The sequence below is a fragment of the Lotus japonicus genome, chromosome 1 (genome assembly GCF_012489685.1).
Source record: "Lotus japonicus ecotype B-129 chromosome 1, LjGifu_v1.2".
In the NCBI taxonomy this organism is placed as follows: domain Eukaryota; kingdom Viridiplantae; phylum Streptophyta; class Magnoliopsida; order Fabales; family Fabaceae; genus Lotus; species Lotus japonicus.
The window spans coordinates 59464259-59484838 of record NC_080041.1 but is presented as its reverse complement, the minus strand read 5'-3'; the positions used below and the strand labels follow the sequence as shown (position 1 = coordinate 59484838).

Genomic DNA, 20580 nt, shown 5'->3' with positions numbered 1-20580 from the left:
TTCTCTTTCACACTTCCCTTTTGTCAGTCCTTGGGTTCTGAGTTTTTCACTATTTTTTGGGTTCAGTTTTACAGTAGTGCCATTTTCCAAAATCAGCATCTTTCTGGGTCCTTCTCCTTTTTCTCTCTCCCACCCACTTCCACCTCTTCTCAAATTCGAAATCTTTCAGCTCGATCTGCTGATTTTCCCGGTACATTTTCCACTTTTCATCTTCCACCAAGGTACGCAATGGATTTTTTTTGTGAATTTTTTCTTGAATCTGGTTCTGCTCTGAAAATGGAGCTGAAATGTTGGATTTTGTTTACCATTTTGTGAAAAATGTTTAGCTATGCGAGTTTAGAAGTAGAAGTAGAAGTGTTTCAATTCAGTTTGAGAATTGGGTTTGACTCAGATTACTCTTCTGTTGATTATTATTAGAAAAACTTTCTCAGGAACCAAACGCATTGTCTGATGCTTTATCTTCAAGATCTAGCATTTTCATTCCATTATTTAAACATCTCAATTAGCTTCTTTATCTGTAATTCTGGATCAGTGGGTCCAAATTGGTTTTTGAGGGTTTTTTAAAATAGCTTAGTTGCTTTGAAGTTTGATTAATTGAGCATAAAGTTATGGGAGTATAATCACTTAAGTTTATGGCTAAGAAACGACACGTGTGAACATGGATTCTTATGCTTCTTTTGCATTCAGGTTACTGCATTTACTGTTGTTTCATTCTTGGCTATCTTAATTGGGTTGGGAGCTGGGAATGGAAGTAGAATGAGCCTTCAAGTTAGGCAGTGATGCATGTTAGGGAACATTAATATTCTGAATAATGTCGAGGATCACCAAGTGGAAGATCGAGAAGACAAAAGTGAAGGTGGTTTTCCGGCTGCAATTTCATGCTACACATGTGAGTTTCCCATCTGCACAAATTTTGTTTTTTGATTGTGGGAAGGGGGGATAATGTAATCCCTGTAACTTGTTATTTGAGCTAGAGAACTTCAATATGTTACTCAAACATGATTAGAGTGCATTATGCAACTGATCAACATTGGCATCTAAACTTGCGGTTTCCAAATTTATTAAGTGTTCGGTTGACATCATGTTAGTATGTCTGTGTGATGATTGGCACTATCTTCTGTCATCCCAATTTCTGTCTGGTATTAATGTTTTTGAGTGAGTGGTAGTAACTGCTTATTTTGGCTTATGATTCTATCATCTTAGTTAAATCTAATTCAAATATACTAATATCTTGTTGCTTTGTCAGTCTTATGTTCCAACCAATTTGTAAATTAATCTTTCTTTTGTTCTAATTTTCTGATGAGGTAACAGAATGGATTGCAAGAATAATAAGATGAAATGGTGCTGGAAATGATTGTATTGATGACAGAAAACGATTACAGAATGAAAGATAGAAATATTGCTAGAAAACTCTAACAATCCCAAAGAGGAGCACTAATGGCTCTCTCCCCAAAAGAGATCTTACTCTCTCTCCTCTAACAGAAAGATAACAATCATGAGTCCTCTCAAAACATTCCAATATTCCTTTATACTAACTAACTACAGCTCAGCATTATGCAGCATCTTTTCCCTTCCTCCTCGTGTAGACTTTCCAAGCCTTGGGCCCGCCAAGGCCCATCATAGGATTTGGGTTTCTATCAATTCCTTCCCCCTTAAGAACAGCCTTGTCCTCAAGGCAGAACTCAGGGAATTGGCCTGCAAGAGTCTCATTATCTTCCCAAGTGACTTCTTCTACAGATTTGTGCTTCCATTTGATCAAGCTTTGCTGAACCTCTCTGTCCCCATGCCTAACAGTCCTGATCCCAAGGATTGATTCAGGGTATACATCATCAGATTCTTCTATGCCCAGATCTGTAGGTAGTTCCCCTTGGACTTGATAGTCACCAATGGCTTTTTTAAGCACTGACACATGAAAATTGGATGGATCTTTGACTCTGCTGGGAGCTTCAGTCTATATGCCACAGCACCTACTTTGGCTTCTATCTGAAAAGGACCATAGAACCTGGCAGCAAGCTTTTGATTAATTCTCTTAATCACAGAGTGTTGTCTATGGGGCCTGAGCTTGAGAAATACCCATTCTCCTACCATGAAACTCAAATCCCTTCTCTTCTTATTTGCATAGCTAGCCATTTGTTCCTGAGCTCTCTTCAAATGTGCCCTGAGCTGCCTTAGTGCTTCATCCCTCTCACTCAACTCTACAGCAACAGCAGCCACTTTGGTTTCATTGGTGAGGAACTTAACCACAGGAGGGACCTTCCTACCTTATACTACCTCAAAAGGTGTTTGTCCAATGGAACTGTGGAAAGTGGTGTTGTACCAGAATTCAGCCCAAGGAACCCAATGGGACCGGGTTTTGGGATGATCAGAAGCAAAGCATCTCAAATAGCTCTCAAGACACCTATTAATGACTTCTGTTTGGCCATCAGTTTCTGGATGATAAGAAGAACTCATCTTCAATCTAGTCCCCTGCAGTTTGAACAACTCCGACCAGAAATGACTCACAAATATAGGGTCTCTGTCACTGATAACTGAATTAGGAATCCCATGTAGCCTTACAATCTCTTTGGCAAAAACCTCAGCAATGGATTTTGCAGAATAAGGATGTTTCAACAGAATAAAATGGCTGTATTTAGATAACCTGTCTACTACCACTAAGACAGCTTCATACCCTTTTGATTTTGGTAAACCAGTGATGAAATCTAAAGATAAGTCTTCCCACACCGCATTGGGAATAGGTAGAGGCTGTAGCAAACCCCCTGGTGACACTGCACTGTATTTTTGTCGTTGGCACACATCACATTCCCTGACAAAATCCCTAACCCTTTTCTGCATTCCTGGCCAATATAACGAGTCAGCTAACCTCCTATAGGTCCTCAAAAACCCCGAGTGTCCCCCTGAAAGAGAAGCATGGAATTCCTGTAACAGCCAAGGAATTGATGGGGATGTAGGTGCTAAAACCAATCTGTCTTGGTATAATAGAATTCCCTGTTGGACAGTAAACCCTGGCTTAGATTGTGGAGATTTCAAGACTTCCTGAGTGAGGTTCTGAATGTAGGGATCACTAGCAATCTCCTCCAGAATTTTCTTCCTATCTTTCCACAAAGGAAAAGACACCAGAGTGTGGAATTCACCCTCATCATAGCACCTGGACAAGGCATCTGCAGCCTTATTCTCCAGCCCTGGCTTATACTTTACCTCAAATTGATAGCCTAAGAGCTTGGCTAACCAACATTGCTGGTCTGGGGAAGAGACTTTCTGTTGGAGGAAGTGTTTCAAGCTCTTGTGGTCAGTGTAGACAGTGAATGCTCTTCCTAACAAGTAATACCTCCAATGCTGGATGCATAAAACCAGGGCCATAAGTTCTTTTTCATAAACAGACTTTGCAAGGTTGCCATTAGATAGAGCTTTGCTGAAAAAAGCAATTGGTTGCCTCTGCTGCATTAACACAGCCCCTATCCCTCTCCCTGCTGCATCACACTCTACTTCAAAAGGCTTGGCAAAATTGGGCAGAGCCAAGACTGGGGAACTTGTCATAACCTGCTTGAGCTGTTGGAAAGCTTTTAGTGCTTCTGGATTCCAAGAAAAATTGTCTTTCTTGGTGAGCTCAGTTAGAGGTTTTGCAATTTTTCCATAGTCCTTAATGAATTTTCTGTAGTATCCAGTGAGACCCAAAAAACCTCTCACCCCTTTGACATTTTTAGGCTCAGGCCAATCTATAATGCATTGGACCTTCTCAGGATCCACTGCTACTCCCTTCCCTGAGATAATGTGCCCAAGATAGTCTATCTGTGCACAGCCAAATTTGCATTTGGCTTGATTGGCTACAAAACAATTTCCCAACAGCACAGTTAAGACTAGATGCAAATGCTCCTTGTGTTCTAACAAATTTCTACTATAAATCAAAATGTCATCAAAGAAAACTAACACAAACTTTCTAAGGTAAGGTCTGAAAATGTCATTCATGATAGCTTGAAAAGTAGCTGGAGCATTCATTAAGCCAAATGGCATGACCAAATACTCATAATGACCATTGTGAGTTCTAAAAGCAGTTTTAGGAATGTCATCTTCATGTACCCTAATCTGATGATAGCCTGATTTTAAATCCAGTTTTGAGAACATGCTTGCACCATTTAACTCATCTAATAATTCATCTACTATAGGGATTGGATACTTATCTGGTACCGTAGCTTTGTTCAATGCTCTGTAGTCCACACACATCCTCCAAGTATTGTCTTTTTTCTTCACCAAGATGACAGGGCTGGAAAATGCGCTCATACTAGGCCTGATGACCCCTGCTTCCATTAGCTCTGCCACTTGTTTTTCTATCTCCTCTTTCTGATGATGTGGGTATCTATATGGCCTCACATTGATTGGACCACGTTCTGGACTCAGAGTAATTTGGTGGACCTTGCTTCTTTCAGGAGGTAATTGAATCTTCTTCCTGAAAACTTCTGGGAACTCTTCAATTACTGCCCTGAGTTGCAGTGGTATATCAGCCACTTTCCTGGTGATTTCTGCTGATTGTAATTGAGGCCACCACCCCTCCAAATTCTCTCTGCCTTGAGTATCCTTTAGGAAGGAGTGAAGGTTACTTTGGTTGCTATCATTTCCCTTCATTCCTTGCAGGGTCACCATCTCTTCCCCATGGACAAATTGCATTGTCAGAAGTTTCCAATCCATCACCACTTTTCCTAGTGTACTGAGCCAGGAAATTCCCAACACCAAGTCCAAACCCCCTAAGTCTAAGACCAAGGCATCAATGACTATCTCAATCTTCCCTAACTGAGCCTTAATTCCTCTACAAAATCCTGTAGTAGTCACCCTATGGCCATCCCCCAACTTGATTCCCCTTGAGGAGATAGGGGTAATCTCTAGTCCCAGAGGCTTGGTAATCTTGGGGGAAATAAAATTGTGACTCGCCCCACAGTCAATTAAGATAAGTAAAGCCACACCATCAACTTGCGCTGCGAGTTTCATGGTTTGGTACTCCCCCATACAACCCAGAACACCCGTGAGCTTGCATTCCACTGGTTCTTCTTCTTCACTCTCTTCAGGTTCTCCTTCCAGCATCACTATCTCACCATCCTCACCCATGGTTTCTCCTTCACCCAGAATCAATACTCGCAGTGCTCGCTCAGGACACTTGTGCAGCGTGGGATGATATTTTCCCCCACACTTAAAGCATAGTCCCTTCGCTCTCCGATTCTCTATCTCATCCGCTTGAAAGCTTCTGACCCCTCTCCACCGATCAGAGTTGCCGGTGCGATGGTCGCCGTCAGTTTTCCTCGCCGTCGACGACAACGACGAAGCTGGTTGCGCGTTCGACCCATACAAGCTAGAAGATCGATTCGGACTTGACCCACTTGATTTCACGAATCGGGTTGTGTCTCTACTTGAAAACCCGCTTCTATTTGCGGTTGGGCCGGCCCAATTCATTTGACCCGATCGCTCCAACCCGTTTTTCCTAACAACCCGTTTACCATCATCTTCTTCTTCTTCCCTCAACTCTTCCTCCACATCCTTCGCGATCCGCATCATCTCCATACGAGTACTCGGATTCAGTGTTCGCACCCGTCGTCGAATCGGTGGCTTGAGTCCACTCATAAAATAGCCCAGGTATTGATCCTCTGGTAACCTCCCCACTTGTGAGGATAACAGCTCGAAAGCCTCCACAAACTCCTCAACGCTACCGTTCTGCCTCAGCGTCGATAGTTCCTCAAAGGGATTCTCCAAGCGCCGGCCTCCATAACGCGCGATCAAAGCTCGTTTCAGTTTTTCCCAGGATAGCTCGTCTTCCGTCTCCATCAACAGATTGAACCAATGGATCGTCGATCCTTCCATGCTCAAGCGAGCCAGTTTCACCTTCAACTCATCAGGTGTGCCCTGTACATCAAAATAAATCTCAGCTCGAGTGATCCAAGCAACTGGATCATCTCCTTCAAACACTGGCAGCTTCACCTTCTTCCCGGCGAGGCGTGATTCTCCGGGACTGGAATCCCCAGATGATGCTTCACCCTCGTGAACCACTCTCTTTCACATCTGCTTGCTCAGTTCAGCCAGCAACAGACTCTGTTGTTGCAGTTGAAGAACAAGTTCTTGAAGCGTCGTGGTCACCGTACCCATTTGGTTTTCCAGAGCTTCCATACGATCAGTCATCTTCGGTGGCATCTACCAACACTGGTTCTCGTGGAATGGGATGATCCGGCAGGTCGGACCAATTGATGAGGTAACAGAATGGATTGCAAGAATAATAAGATGAAATGGTGCTGGAAATGATTGTATTGATGACAGAAAACGATTACAGAATGAAAGATAGAAATATTGCTAGAAAACTCTAACAATCCCAAAGAGGAGCACTAATGGCTCTCTCCCCAAAAGAGATCTTACTCTCTCTCCTCTAACAGAAAGATAACAATCATGAGTCCTCTCAAAACATTCCAATATTCCTTTATACTAACTAACTACAGCTCAGCATTATGCAGCATCTTTTCCCTTCCTCCTCGTGTAGACTTTCCAAGCCTTGGGCCCGCCAAGGCCCATCATAGGATTTGGGTTTCTATCATTTTCACTCTCCATCCTGTTAATCTGTTCATGGCAAACATATATCTAGGCAAGTAGTGACTACCTTTAAATGGCCAGTTTCAGCCAATTTCTCTCCCTATCTATTTTTCCATCTTCTTTCCATCCTTCAATGGAGACATCCGAGCTCTCTCTCCAATCTAACCCTATCTTCTCTTCACATGGTGTTTTTGCTTTTGAGTTTTGGCTAATTATTATGAAACTAAAAGTGAGAAAATTATATTTGAGATTTTCACCATCCAAGCCAATTTGGAACATGATCTAACTGACTGCAAGTAAACATAAACAGTTATTAACAGAAACTAACATCAGCGAGTAAAACTATAACAAGCCTACGGAATACATATCCATAACAATCCTTCCTTAAACTTAGGATGGTGGTGGCAAGGAAATCACTTTGAGTTTAGTTCTGGTATTCGAGAAAATTTACTTGGAGAGAGCTTTGGTGAGAATATCAGGCACTTGCTCATGGGCTGGAATATGAGTTACACCTAGGATTTGGCTAGTACATTTTCTGATCTCTGACAAAGGACGTATCAAGATTCATGTCCTTGGTTCTAGAATGTAAAACCGGGTTGTGGCATAAGGCATATAATAACATGCGCTTGAGGCTGAGAAGAATTCTGCGGTTGAACTAGATTAACTGAGGCACTCTCACCAAGTAATTCTTGCTTATTCCTTTCAATTCGAGACTCATGAGCTAGCATCAATACCTCAAATTCTTCAACTTGGAAGAGCTTAGTTTTGCCACTAATTAAATTGACCAAAGACTCATTCAAGAGGGAGTCAACAGAGCATGATGTCAATTTGGTCTCTAAATGAAACCAATCCTGGTGAGAGAATCCACCATTGCTTTAACTCAGTAAATACTCTGAAATGCTACAATTGTCTTTCTTATTGGTTGTGAAGCTCAGTTCTTAGCTGAATAGCTTTGTCATTGATCTGAGAATTGAAATGAGTGTGTAACTTCCCCATAGTTGCTGTGAATCAGTAGAACCAATAACCTTTGTAAGAATGGAACTGGATCGTGATGATTGTAACTACTTCAGGTTCTGTTTTTGGTAAAAGTTACATGGTCCAAAATATGGTCAAAACTTACCTTCCCAAACCCAATTCAGCTGATAGCTTGGAGAATTTTTTATTTAAGAAGTCACCATGATTATTTGAAATTTTGGAAGGAGTCTATATTAAATCAAACAAGTTGACAGCTGTTAGACATCTTATTTACAAGATATCTAACACTCCCCCTCAAGCTGGAGCATATATGTCATATCATATGCATAGCTTGTAAGCTTTTCGGGTAGAGTTAGGCCTCCCAAATTCTAATAACAGCAAACGTTAAACGCCAAATATCAATGAAAAGCTTTGCTTTGACTTAATTATTTTTATTGCTGTTAATTTCATAGTTCGAAATCTATTTCTCTATGCATTTCTGACAATAAGTTTTGTTCTGCATGGTCTAGATTCCACAATCTGGATGGGATAAACTGTTTATCTCTTTCATCCCTGCTGACACTGGGAAGGCTACATCAAAGACTACCAAAGCTAATGTGAGAAATGGAACCTGCAAGTGGGCGGATCCAATCTATGAAACCACAAGACTCCTCCAAGACGTTAAAACACGACAATATGAGGAGAAGCTTTACAAACTTGTTGTGGGGATGGTAACGTTCTTTCTGATTTTTAATGTGTATTATATTCTAATCTGCATAGCATTATAAAAGTTTCACTTGTGAAAAGGCAGAAACCGACTTAGAAAAAACTAAAATCACATTGCTTACAACTTATTGCAAATACATCCATTATGTCACTCATATTTTTTAATTACATAATCTGTGCACTGAGGTCTTGATTGTATTCTGTGACAGACAATCATCAGAGATACTTTTGAATTGTTTTTTAGTAAGTTTTAACCAAAACAATTAGATTTTGAATGTGAGGAATAAAATCTTAATCTAATCGGTACTAAGTCTCATGTAAAGAACATAACAACTTAACAGTATTTGTAACATTTGAGTTTCATTATTTTTACAGACAGCTATCCTCTTTGTTGTTTCTTGCCACTATGAGTAACATCTAACATTATCTGAATGTTTGTGTTTTCATATAAGAGAGATTCTTGTGGCCATTAGTCTTGTTAGAAAGTTAGAACTTTGCTAACTTTATTTTTGGCCTAACCACTTCAGGGTTCTTCAAGATCTAGCATCCTTGGCGAGGCCAACATAAATCTGGCTGATTTTGTTGATGCCTTGAAGCCTACAGCTGTTGCTTTGCCTCTTAACGGAAGTGAGCCTGGAATCACACTACATGTGAGGATCTCTAAACTTCATATTTATCTGATGTGATTTTCTTGTGTTTATTAGTTTATTGCTTGTGCACTTCCATGGTTGATTGGTTGTACTGCTTAAAATCTAATAGTTTGTGCATTTCTATTTACTTGGCAATGATATATCACTCTACACAATTGTTGAGACTCCAGAGTTCATCAGTTGCTAGGGATATCACTGGATTACATTTAATGTTTTGTTTCTCTTCTTGTTTGAAGCCAGGTCACTGTGCAGCTTCTCACTTCCAAAACTGGTTTCAGGTACCATATCATGAGTTATGAAATTTAAGGATGTGCTTTAGCTGAAAACAATATTGTTAGAAGTCCCACATTGACTAGAGATAGAGCATAGATAGCCTTTATAAGGGTAGTGCAAACCTCAACTCTTGAGCTAGCTTTTGTGGTTGAGTATAGGCCTCCCAATTTCTAATATGGTATCAGAGCCTATCCTAGATCCATTTGTTGTTTGTTGTGGAGACCTCCCGTATATGGGGCACCCGTTGTTGTTGATCCCACGTTCCAGGTTGTTCAGTCCTGGACGTGAGGGGGTGTGTTAGAAGTCCCACATTGGCTAGAGATAGAGCATAGATAGCCTTTATATATGGTTGTGCAAACCTTATAAACACTTGTGGAGAGCTAGCTTTTGTGGTTGAGTATAGGCCTCCCAATTTCTAATATGGTATCAGAGCCTATCTAGATCCAGTTGTTGTTTGTTGTGGAGACCTCCCATTATTGGGCCACCCGTTGTTGTTGATCCCACGTTCCAGGTTGTTCAGTCCTGGACGTGAGGGGGTGTGTTAGAAGTCCCACATTGACTAGAGATAGAGCATAGATAGCCTTTATAAGGGTAGTGCAAACCTCAACTCTTGAGCTAGCTTTTGTGGTTGAGTATAGGCCTCCCAATTTCTAATATGGTATCAGAGCCTATCCTAGATCCATTTGTTGTTTGTTGTGGAGACCTCCCGTATATGGGGCACCCGTTGTTGTTGATCCCACGTTCCAGGTTGTTCAGTCCTGGACGTGAGGGGGTGTGTTAGAAGTCCCACATTGGCTAGAGATAGAGCATAGATAGCCTTTATATATGGTTGTGCAAACCTTAACTCTTGAGCTAGCTTTTGTGGTTGAGTATAGGCCTCCAAATTTCTAATAAATATACTTAGTTAATGTTATTTATAATCGTTTCTTACTTTCAGAGAATTCGAACAGCAGAGGGAACTCAGAGAGAGGGGACTACAGACAACCTCTGACCAAGGAATTCATGATGAATATGCTGATAGCAAAGAGTCTTCTCCTGACCAGAATGTCAATAATCATATAAATAAGGTTTACCTTCGTGTTCTTTGCTAAAGTTTTGCACGTATGTTGATTTTCCTACTTTCATTGATTTTGTTAGTTCATGTCACCCATTGATTGGAAGAAAACAAACAAATAATTTGATGCTCGACCCAGGGCCTAATGCATACTTTACAAATAAAATTACAGATAGAAAACATTTTTCCTGTTTAAGTCTTAAAAAAAATTCCTTAGCAATTTTATGTCAATGGTGGTGAAATATGATATTAAAAAAAAAACAGATGCACTATCTAGTATCCATATGAAGAATCATATTTGTTGGCTTAGTTTACTTCAACATTAAGCTTTTTCTACTTTCATTTTCTTGACGGATTCCCCTTCATTTTTCAATGAAAATAGGTCAACCCAAGAGTGAAATTGAGAAGAGAATCTAAAGATCCTCCCCGTATTTCTTCTCTTGAAGGAGAGCCAGGCGCAAATGAAGAGTATGCCGAGTCAGCTGCTGGATTTGATGGCTCTTCTACTACTTCTGAAAGCATTTATACTGAGAAGCATGATGTTTCCAGTACACATGAAGTGGACAGCCTTAAAAGCACCATCTCTGGTGATTTAGGTATACAATCCCTTGGTGAAAGTCCTCAGCCAGGGAAAGGAGATGCTGCTGATAATCAGTTTCCATCACAGGGCAGTGATTGGGTTCATGGTTGGAGCATAGACTATTCAGCTGCCAATAATTTGGCTGCTACTTCTGTAGATAGTAGCAGTAGCAGTCTAAAGGGAAATTTAGAAGCAGTGGAGTCATCTATTCTTGATCTAAAACTGAAGGTGAGCTGTTTACAAAATTATGCTGATGAAATAGGTGTTGCATCAAACAAGTTTTCTGAGCAACTTACTGCTGAGATTTCATCTAGTGAAGAGCTAGCAGAAGAGGTTGCTGCACTAAAATCAGAGTGTTCAAAGTTCAAAGATGAATTTGAGCAGATTAAAAGTTCTAAGACAAGCCTTGCATTTTCTCTTAAAGATACTGAGACAGATCAGGATAAATCATTCCATAATTTACAACTTAAATGGCTTAAGGGGCTTTTTCTCATGGAAGATAAGTTAAGAGATATTCAGAAGGCATATATGGGATCTCCTGAAAGCGATTTTAGGTTCCTTAATTTGGAGTTAGAAGGACTGGTTCAGATTTTGCACGATCTCAAACAAGAATTTGGTGAGCCATTTTCAGGGACCAAAGCTGCCATTGGAAGAGAGAACAAGAAATTGGATTTACATAAAAGTGACCAATTTTTATCAGATATTGGGTCTGTTGCTGGTATATTTCAACCTGAAAGCATGACTCGTTATCTTACTGTTCCTGGCCTTGTGTCTCAGGAGTTTGATTCTGTAGATCCTACACTTGCTATGAAAGAGAAATGTTTTGAACTTCTGAGAGAGCTAGATGAGTCCAAAACCGAAAGGGAAAGCCTTGTGCAGAAAATGGACCAGATGGAGTGCTATTATGAGGCTCTTATTCAGGAGCTTGAGCAGAATCAGAGGCAGATGATGGCTGAGTTGCAGAACCTTAGGAACGAACATTCTACTTGCATTTACACGATTTCGGCTGGTAAAACTGAGATGGAGAGAATGCACCAAAATATGAATGAGCAGATCATGAAATTTTCTGAAGACAAGCGTATTTTGGAATCTCTCAACAGTGAGTTTGAAAGAAGGGCTATTTCTGCAGAAGCAGCCCTTAAAAGGGCTAGATTGAACTATTCTATTGCTGTTGGCCAATTGCAAAAAGATCTCGAGCTTCTTTCTTGTCAGGTTCTTTCTATGCATGAGACAAATGAGAATCTCATGAAGCAGACATTCTCTGATTCTTCACTTCCAAATGCTGATGCCTGCCCAGAACCAGCAAAATATCCTCGAAATTCCGAAGATCATACTTCCAATCGATTGCTATGTCAAAATCACAGTTCTTCCTTACATAGACAACATTTAGGTGAAGACATTTTGCTAAACGATTTGAAAAGATCGCTTCAGTTGCAAGAGGGGTTATACAAACAGGTTGAAGAAGAAATCTTCCAGGTGCATTATGTAAATATATGCTCCGATGTGTTTTCGAAGGCTCTGCAAGAAACATTGCTTCAAGCAAGTCTTGACATTCAACTCATGAAAGAGGAAATTGTTCAACTCTCTCAGAAGCTGGAGCTTACAAATGAATCCAATGAGTTACTGGTGCTGAGGTTGCAGAATGCTACAAACGATATCCTCTCATTAAATGAGTACAAGGAGATTTGCACAGCAAAGAGCAATGCTACTGCTTGCCAGAACCAAATTTTAGAGGCAAATTTAAATGATCTTGCTCGTGAAAACAAACTTCTTTCTCAGAAAATTAGTGAGTTGGAAATTCAACTGACAGAGTATAGAAGCTGTGAGGACAAATATGTGGCATGCAGTGCAGAAAACTCGGAGTTGCAGAGTTTATTGAAAAAAGAGAGCCTAGAAAATAATAATCTTCTTGATAAAATAGCTATTCTGCAGGAAGAGCTAAAAACTGTCGGAGCTGAATCTAAAGAGATGGCTTCTGTGAAGGATAATCTGCAGAACAATGTCAACTTTTTGTCTGATAAGTTGCAGAAATTGATGGTATCACATGCGGATAAATACAATGAACTTTCTCTCTGTAATAGATCTGCTTGTTTTGATTCAGATTACAAAGACCTAGAAGGTCTCCTATTGGGACTAGAAGAGCTGCATCATAGCGCATTTGATAGGATCCTGCTACTCGTTGAAGAGAAGAATATTTTAGAGAATGAAAAGCATATGGCTCAAGTATCTTTAAATACAGCAGAATCAGATCTTGTAGTCATGAAACAGAAGTCTGAGCATGATTTACGAGAGATGCAAAGTAACATAAGTGTGTCTGGTGCCCTATTGCAGAAACTTCAGTCAGATTTCGAGGTTATTGTTGACAGGGTCAATGCTGGTTCTAAAGCTGAAGCAATATACTCTCAGCATCACAATGAATTTTTGTCTGGTCTTGATAATTTGGAAGCCGAGTTACGACAACTTAATTCCAGAAATCAGGACCTTGCTGAAGAAATTGTTAACCTAGGTACTTCATTTAGTGACCTCGAGATGTGTAAATTGACCTTAACAGCAATTACAGAGGAAAAGAAAGCTCTGGAGTTGTCTTTACAGGACAAAACAGAAGAATGTGCCAAGACTTCATCTGAGCTTAATTTTTTGCAAAAGAACATGAATTCTCTGCACAATGATTTGCATGCTGAAAAAATCTTCAGAGAAAAATTGGAGAATACAGTTACAGATCTTACCAAAGAGTTGAATGAGAAGCAAAGCCAGCTGCAGGATTCTGATATGAACAAACAAGAACTGGCTCATCTCAAGAAACAGGTATCAAACTTGGAATTTGAGAAATCAAGAATCTTAGATCTTCTGCAGAAATCTGAGAAATGTCTTAGTGATGCTTTAAAGGAATCTTCTTCTATTAGTTGTCTGGAGACCGACTTATCTGAAATGCATGAATTTTCAATAGCTACTGATGTTGTTGTGATGTTTACCAGAGCTCAGTTTGAGGGTCATATAGAGGAGCTTACTGGAAAACTCTATTCCACTTGCAGGCAACTGGATGTGATTCACCAGAAGAATCTTGATGTAGAATCTGAACTGAATGAGTGTCTTTGTAGAGAATTGACTTACATTGAAGAGAATACAACATTGTTGACGAGTCTTGACTTCCTAAAATCTGAGTTAGAGGTCTTTGCTGCTCAGAGTAGATCACTATTTGATCAAAATAATTCAATAATAACAGAGCTTAAGGAGAAGAGTAGGACAGAGAATGTCAGCGATACTCTTAATGTACGTGAAAGCGAGTGTGTCCTTGAGGTTGCAAGGCTGGAGCAATTGCTGGCAAGTTGTCATAGAGAGGGTGAACAACTCTTTTTGTCCAAGGAAGAAGCTGAACTCAAATGTATAGTTCTCCTGGCCAAATTGGATGAACTGGAAAGTACAATTACTAAACTAAAACAATCAGATAATGAGTTAATAAAGCTGCAGAACCAATGTAATGAGCTTAGCAAGAGGCTTTCTGAACAGGTTTTTAAGACAGAGGAGTTCAAGAATTTGTCTATTCATTTGAAGGAACTGAAAGACAAGGCTGAAGCTGAGTGTCTTAGTGCCCGTGACAAAAGAGGACAGGAAGGACCACCGGTTGCTATGCAGGAGTCCTTGAGAATTGCATTCATCAAGGAACAATATGAAACAAAGTTGCAAGAACTTAAACAGCAACTATCTTTGTCAAAAAAGCATAGTGAGGAAATGCTGTGGAAACTACAAGGTGCGAGTGATGAAATAGAGAATAGAAAAATGTCTGAAGCTTCTCTAATAAAAATTAATGACGAGCTGGGAACTAAGATCTTGGAGTTGGAGGCTGAGTTACAGGCTGTAATTTCTGACAAACGTAATCTGTTAAATGCTTATGACCTGTTAAAGGCTGAAAAAGAGTGCTCAGTGATATCCCTTGAATGCTGTAAACAAGAAAAGCAAGAGCTTGAAGCTTCTCTTTTAAAATGCAATGAGGAGAAGTCCAAAATCGAAGTAGAGCTTACCCTGGTGCAGAAATCGATTGAGACGTTGAAATGTAATGGGAATATTTTGAATGAGGACAATGATATATTATCTTCGTCATTGAATTCTCAATCTCATGAAGCTTGCAGTCATGAAAAGGAGAGTGAAAATTCACTCATCAATATGCAAGTGGAGGTAACTAACCTATCTATTTATTATTATAAAATGTCTTTATCCACACTTCGTAAAAGAATAAATTACCTTATTTCTAGGATGATATATTGATACAATATCAAAGAAAGTTATTTTGATTACTGATTTTTTTTTTTTCCAAATTTCTCTCAAATTAGTGTACTAGCTGTTATATCTCATTGCCCTGCAAAATATGTTAATTGGCAAAGGACTACATATTTTACTGCATGAAACATTCTCAGTCTTTCTGTAATTCTTGCTCTACTGTTTTTGTCCACTTACTGGTGGTACAAAACTACAAACATATTTCCACGATCCTTTATCATGTTATGGAAGTTTGAATTAGGACTGTCATCATTGTTGGGGGTTGAAAAGATACCATATTAGAGATAAAGCTTTTGGAATACGCTGTCCACGATTACAATTGTTAGGCTAGAATATAATCTTAGGCCTTCTCATGCAATTTGTCACGATTTTTCAGTTACTGATTCTGGACAAGTTAGTAGCCATTAATAGTTTAGGACAAATATGTAGCACATAAGAAAATGATAATTATTGTTAATTTTTTTTTTGTACCAATATACCAATTTCTAAGAATTTTGTCTGTAGAATCCACTTATCAAGTTATTATGAATTGAACATATTGTTATTATACATTCATAATATGTAGCAGAATAAAACAGGAATGCCTATGTTAATAATCTTATAATTTTATGTTTATAATAGAAGTCTGACATTTTCAAAAGTCTTATAATTTTGTCTTGGGAGATAGATTATTCCTGTGGAAAATTAATGAAGTTATTCACGTAAAGCTTTTCACTTAATGAAATGTGCATCTCTTTAAAGTTCACCTGGGAATATGCAGAGAAAAAAGAGGAAGCCAAAGTAATAAAATTTGAAACTTAGTGTCATTTCCTTTTTGTTTTCTTTTCCTTAATCGTCTTGTTTCCTATTTTCTTCCAAGTTATGTAAATCCTTTAACTTCGACAAATAAAGTCCTGTACTTTCTCTTGGTGCAATATCCAATGTAAGCCTTCCTTCAATAAGCTTGAGTGGTAAACCTTAACGATTTATTTTCATAATTATTGATAGGATGCTCTTGCATTAAGAGTTATGAACGGATGCCAAACTCTTGGAACTGAAGAGGACTTGCAACAAAATGAGGAAAGGAAGCACATGGCTTTAACTGAAAGTTTGAAATCTAGCATTGATCACTTAAATGAGGAGGTAATTTTTCAGAATGTATAAACAAGCTTGGTGTCATTATTGGTCCTATTTCCATCTATACTAGTTTTAAGTACTCTTATCTTTATTCCTCCAGTCCTAGTTACTCTAAAAGATAGTTCTTTCCTTGTCTCATCGGTCATCACGCGCTAGGGAATATAGATAAAATTTGCATTTTCTCCATGAATTGCTACTTTTATAGTTGTGTGTGATGCCAATTGCCAATGTGGTCTCTAAAGTTGTCTTTTTTCTTTTTGTAGTTGGAAAGGATGAGAAATGAGAATATGCTTCCTCCAGTAGATGGACATCGCCGTGAGCCATGTTTTCCAGGTCTGCAAAGGGAACTGATGCAGTTACATGAGGTAAATGATTCAGGTTGCATTGATTACTATGAGATGTACCTATGCTCGATTCTTATTGATTATGCACTTTGCACAGGCCAATCAAGAGTTAGGAAACAAGTTTCCTGTGTTCAATAAAATCTCAGTCAGCGGTAATGCATTAGAAAGAGTGCTTGCTTTGGAGATTGAGCTAGCTGAAGCATTGCAGGCCAAGAAAAAGTCAAGCATCCAATTTCAGAGGTATACTCTTCGCAACTGTAATATCTGATAAGTACATTTGCCAATTTGGAAAACCTTTTCCTAAAGATTCATCTTTCTTTGCTTTGTTAAAATGTGATGGCTGGTAAGATGCATTACTTGATAATCAAAAGCTCCTTCACTTCAGTTTCATACAGGAATTACTTGGAATATTGATCTGTCAAGAACCAATTTATTCCAAAAGCTAAATTTTGATTAAGGCAGGTTGGGCCAGTTAGGGTTCTAGAGCTTAGAGAATCCAATTGATTGAAATCATAATAAGAATAGATTTAGAAAGGATGAGAATGGTGAATTCAGGGAAGAATGGTGTATCCGTTATTGGAGAATTAATGAACACGGATTTACCAGCTACTAACGATCAAACAATGTCATAATATCATATTGTGAATCATCTATATTGGCAGATCATTTAAATTTATATCCTTAATGGTTTGACCTTTAGTTTTCCTTGGTCTCCCTCTACCTCTAACTATTGAATTATCCTCCATATGATCTACCCTCCTTATCGGTTCTTCTATGAATCTTCTCCAACCATGCCTAAACCATTAAACTTGGCCATCTTTTCTACAATAGGAGTTACCCGAACATTCATTCGAATCGTCCTTTGTTTTGTATGACTACCCCATCCTGTGTAACTTTTTCTTATTTGGCTCTTTTCAACTATTGAGATCCCACATCCGACTAGAGATATGGCTAAAGTAGAGCTTATAAAGGCATGGGCTTGGGCAGTGCTCACCTCTTGAGCTAGCTTTTGATAGAGTTAGGACTAGCCCCAAATTCAAATGGTATAAAAGCCTCATAGTTTCAGAATTGAGCCAGCCACCACTGTCAAAAAAATCAGCATGGTTTTGGGGATTTCCTTGTGCTAACTACCTGGTCATGCGGTTTTCCTGGTGCAATTTGCCTAGCCTCGTAGATTTCCTGTGCAATAAAAAAACTGGTCCTAAATCTCCACACTCCAGATGTTCAATCTTGGATGTGAAGTGTGTTGAAATCGCACATCCACTAGAGATATGACCAAGTAGAGATTATAAAAGGGTTGGACAATCCTTGTCTGATGAGCTAACTCTCGGCTTTGGTTAGGCCTAGCCCGAATTCAAGAGCAACAATGACATTTCGTAACAAGTGTAAACTTCTGATTACATTAAACACTTATACTTTAAATGGATAACTTTTTAATATTTTTCTCTCTCTGGCTGTTAATATTTTTTACATCCACTAACGCTAACTACCAATGGCAAATTATCATATCCCCCGTAAGTTGAATATCTTTGAGGTTAATTTACTCTTTAAGTCCCTTGATACCGAGTTTTCAAATGTATCCTTAATAATTTAGAAGTATGCAATTAGGTTCCTGCACTTTTAAAATCTAGATAAGCTTCTATTTTGCCGATAGCATTTTTAGTCTAGTATCCATTGCTAAATTACAGGTACTCACTTGTAAGTAAAATAAAACAGAGATCTCTAGAAGTTAGAATCGTGTTTTCTGTCAACAATCATGTCCATGTAGTTTATTCAAGTTTTCAAGTAGGCCCTGATATTGGGTCTCATTTACAAATTTTAAATTATCACAAACTATTAGAAAAATCAAGAAACTCCGTTCCAATATATTAATTTAACCTTTCTCTAATTAGGATCCCTATTTAGCTCGATAGCAGATATATAGTAGACTATGATTTGACTTAATAAAGCTAAAACCATAGGCATGAAAAATACCTTTATCCCCTACTATCAAATATTTACCTGAAGACAATTGCGATCCTAAATATTTGTTTTTCAGAAGTGTAGCATTTATTTTCTAATATGGGTAAATGTAATGTTCAGCATTTATGTAGTAGTTCAATTTCTGAGCCTTGGAGGGTTTCTTCTGAACAATAAAATATTTACTTTGGCAAATCCATTTCCTATTTTCTAGTGTACAAAAGTGTAGCACTTACTTTCTAGTAGGTAAATGCAAAGTTCTGAATATCTGTTGCAATTAACTTTCTTTACATGCTCACATGCATGAGCACCTAATGAAAAAATGCTTTGACAACACTCAGTCACAAAGCTTGAAACGTTTTTCTCCTATGTTCTTCCAGTTCTTTCTTGAAACAGCACAGTGACGAAGAAGCGGTGTTCCGAAGCTTCAGGGACATCAATGACCTAATCAAGGACATGTTAGAACTAAAGGCAAGGCATTCGGGTATGGAGACAGAACTGAAAGAGATGCATGACCGTTACTCTCAACTAAGTCTTCAGTTTGCTGAGGTAGAAGGTGAGAGACAAAAACTCATGATGACCCTTAAGAACACTCGAGGATCTAAGAAGTAAGAAGCCTCCAGATTCATCTAAGTTCGCAGCAGCATTTTTCACCCCCTTGCACAGGCCAATAATTCATACTACACTAAGATATTCATGGCCCCGTCCTATTTTCCCTTCTGTTTATTACATATATGGAGTATGCAATATAAGGGGCACCATCAGCTATGACTAGAGTTAAATTTTTGCAAGGGTTGGTATGGTATTACATCATTATAGCAGATAATAATGTGTAAATAAAGTAGTGTCTGCCCTTGGCTCTTAGAATCCAAGTATATATCCCTGTAACATCTTTTACCTGAGCCTGAGTGTTGTAATTTTTTTTTTCTGTACAGGAACAAGATCTTACAAGAATATTTCTATTTTAAAAAATTGTGAAAACTTGTTTCTTAATCTATGTATATCTTTATAATTAAAACGTGTAGACACCAGAAGTATCTCGACTTAATTAATAGTTAAGTTATTTAAGTCAAAGTGCATGTTTGTTTTGGCCTTAATGTAAATTTGATTTCATATATCTTGAGGTATTACTAGATAAGCTAAGATTTGCTACAATGAGTTCAATGTTGATAAGAGAAGTAAGATTTTGCCATGTTGTACTTAATGAAAATCAAAACACAATCAATTATGGGAAGAAAATTGTGAGTAGTTTATGGGTGTTATGATTGATTCTGGTGGAAAAAAAAGAAAGATTCTGAATCACACTGCGATTTCAAATTCAAGTCTGCTTATGCAGTTTCCTTTGGGAATTTTTTGTCCGCATACTATTAAGTTTGTAGTTAACAGTCACAAAAATGATACCATGAATGTGTGATTTAAGTGTGGGGTGAGGACCTTAGTCAGGAGTAATGGAACCTCAGCTAGGATAGTTTGCAATTTTAATTTATTTGCTTTGTTTTTCTTGTTTTTAATAAAATAGTTCACACTTTTTCAATCAATTTTAGAGACGAAGAGTTTATAAGCAATATAACCAATTTTATGTTAAGTTTCATGTCTCTTTGTTTTATTTTATCATGATTTGCATTGAGAATTTATTTATTGCATTCATATGCTTACCATTGAGACTACCTTGTGAGATTTTAGACCAAACACTTGAATGGTTATATATTTGCCATGATTTTCTTCTTTCTTGTGTGATGTCCCCATGTTTATATGCATTGTAGAACTTGACTTGACTGAAATTGTTGTTCATGTGCATACATTGAAGTGATAAGACATTCTTTCTCAATAAGTTACTGGCCTAAAAAACCGGCCTTACATGTTTTGACCTTTGTTTTAGCCCTTTCGAGCCTAATACTCATTCCCAAAACAATTTCAAAGCTCTTACATTCCCTAAGGTCACTTAAGCTTGTAAGGAGCTACAAAATAATCGAGATATTAGGCTCAAACGGGCTAAAACAAATGTCAAAATATGCAAGGTCATCTTTCTAGGCTAGTAGCTTATTGAAAAATAATGTCTTATCACTTCAACGTAAGCACATGAACAACAAT

General features: G+C 38.4%; 1 protein-coding gene across 1 annotated transcript; it reads left to right on the top strand.

The window, feature by feature from the left end:
- LOC130733988 (uncharacterized) lies at positions 1-19513 on the top strand. Its single transcript, XM_057586282.1, has 11 exons — positions 1-221; positions 688-889; positions 8043-8243; positions 8766-8888; positions 9129-9166; positions 10099-10228; positions 10598-14968; positions 16058-16192; positions 16450-16551; positions 16628-16770; positions 18870-19513. Exons 2-11 carry the CDS (start codon positions 812-814, stop codon positions 19099-19101), a joined length of 5553 nt encoding a protein of 1850 aa, XP_057442265.1. The 5' UTR covers positions 1-221; positions 688-811; the 3' UTR covers positions 19102-19513.
- The last annotated feature ends 1067 nt before the right edge of the window (positions 19514-20580 follow it).

Coding starts and splice junctions, on each gene's coding strand:
- LOC130733988 (XM_057586282.1), top strand. CDS start 812: ATGTCGAGGATCACCAAGTGGAAGATCGAGAAGACAAAAGTGAAGGTG. Junction 890..8,042: donor TGCAATTTCATGCTACACAT/GTGAGTTTCCCA, acceptor TGCATGGTCTAG/ATTCCACAATCTGGATGGGA. Junction 9,167..10,098: donor ACTTCCAAAACTGGTTTCAG/GTACCATATCAT, acceptor TCTTACTTTCAG/AGAATTCGAACAGCAGAGGG.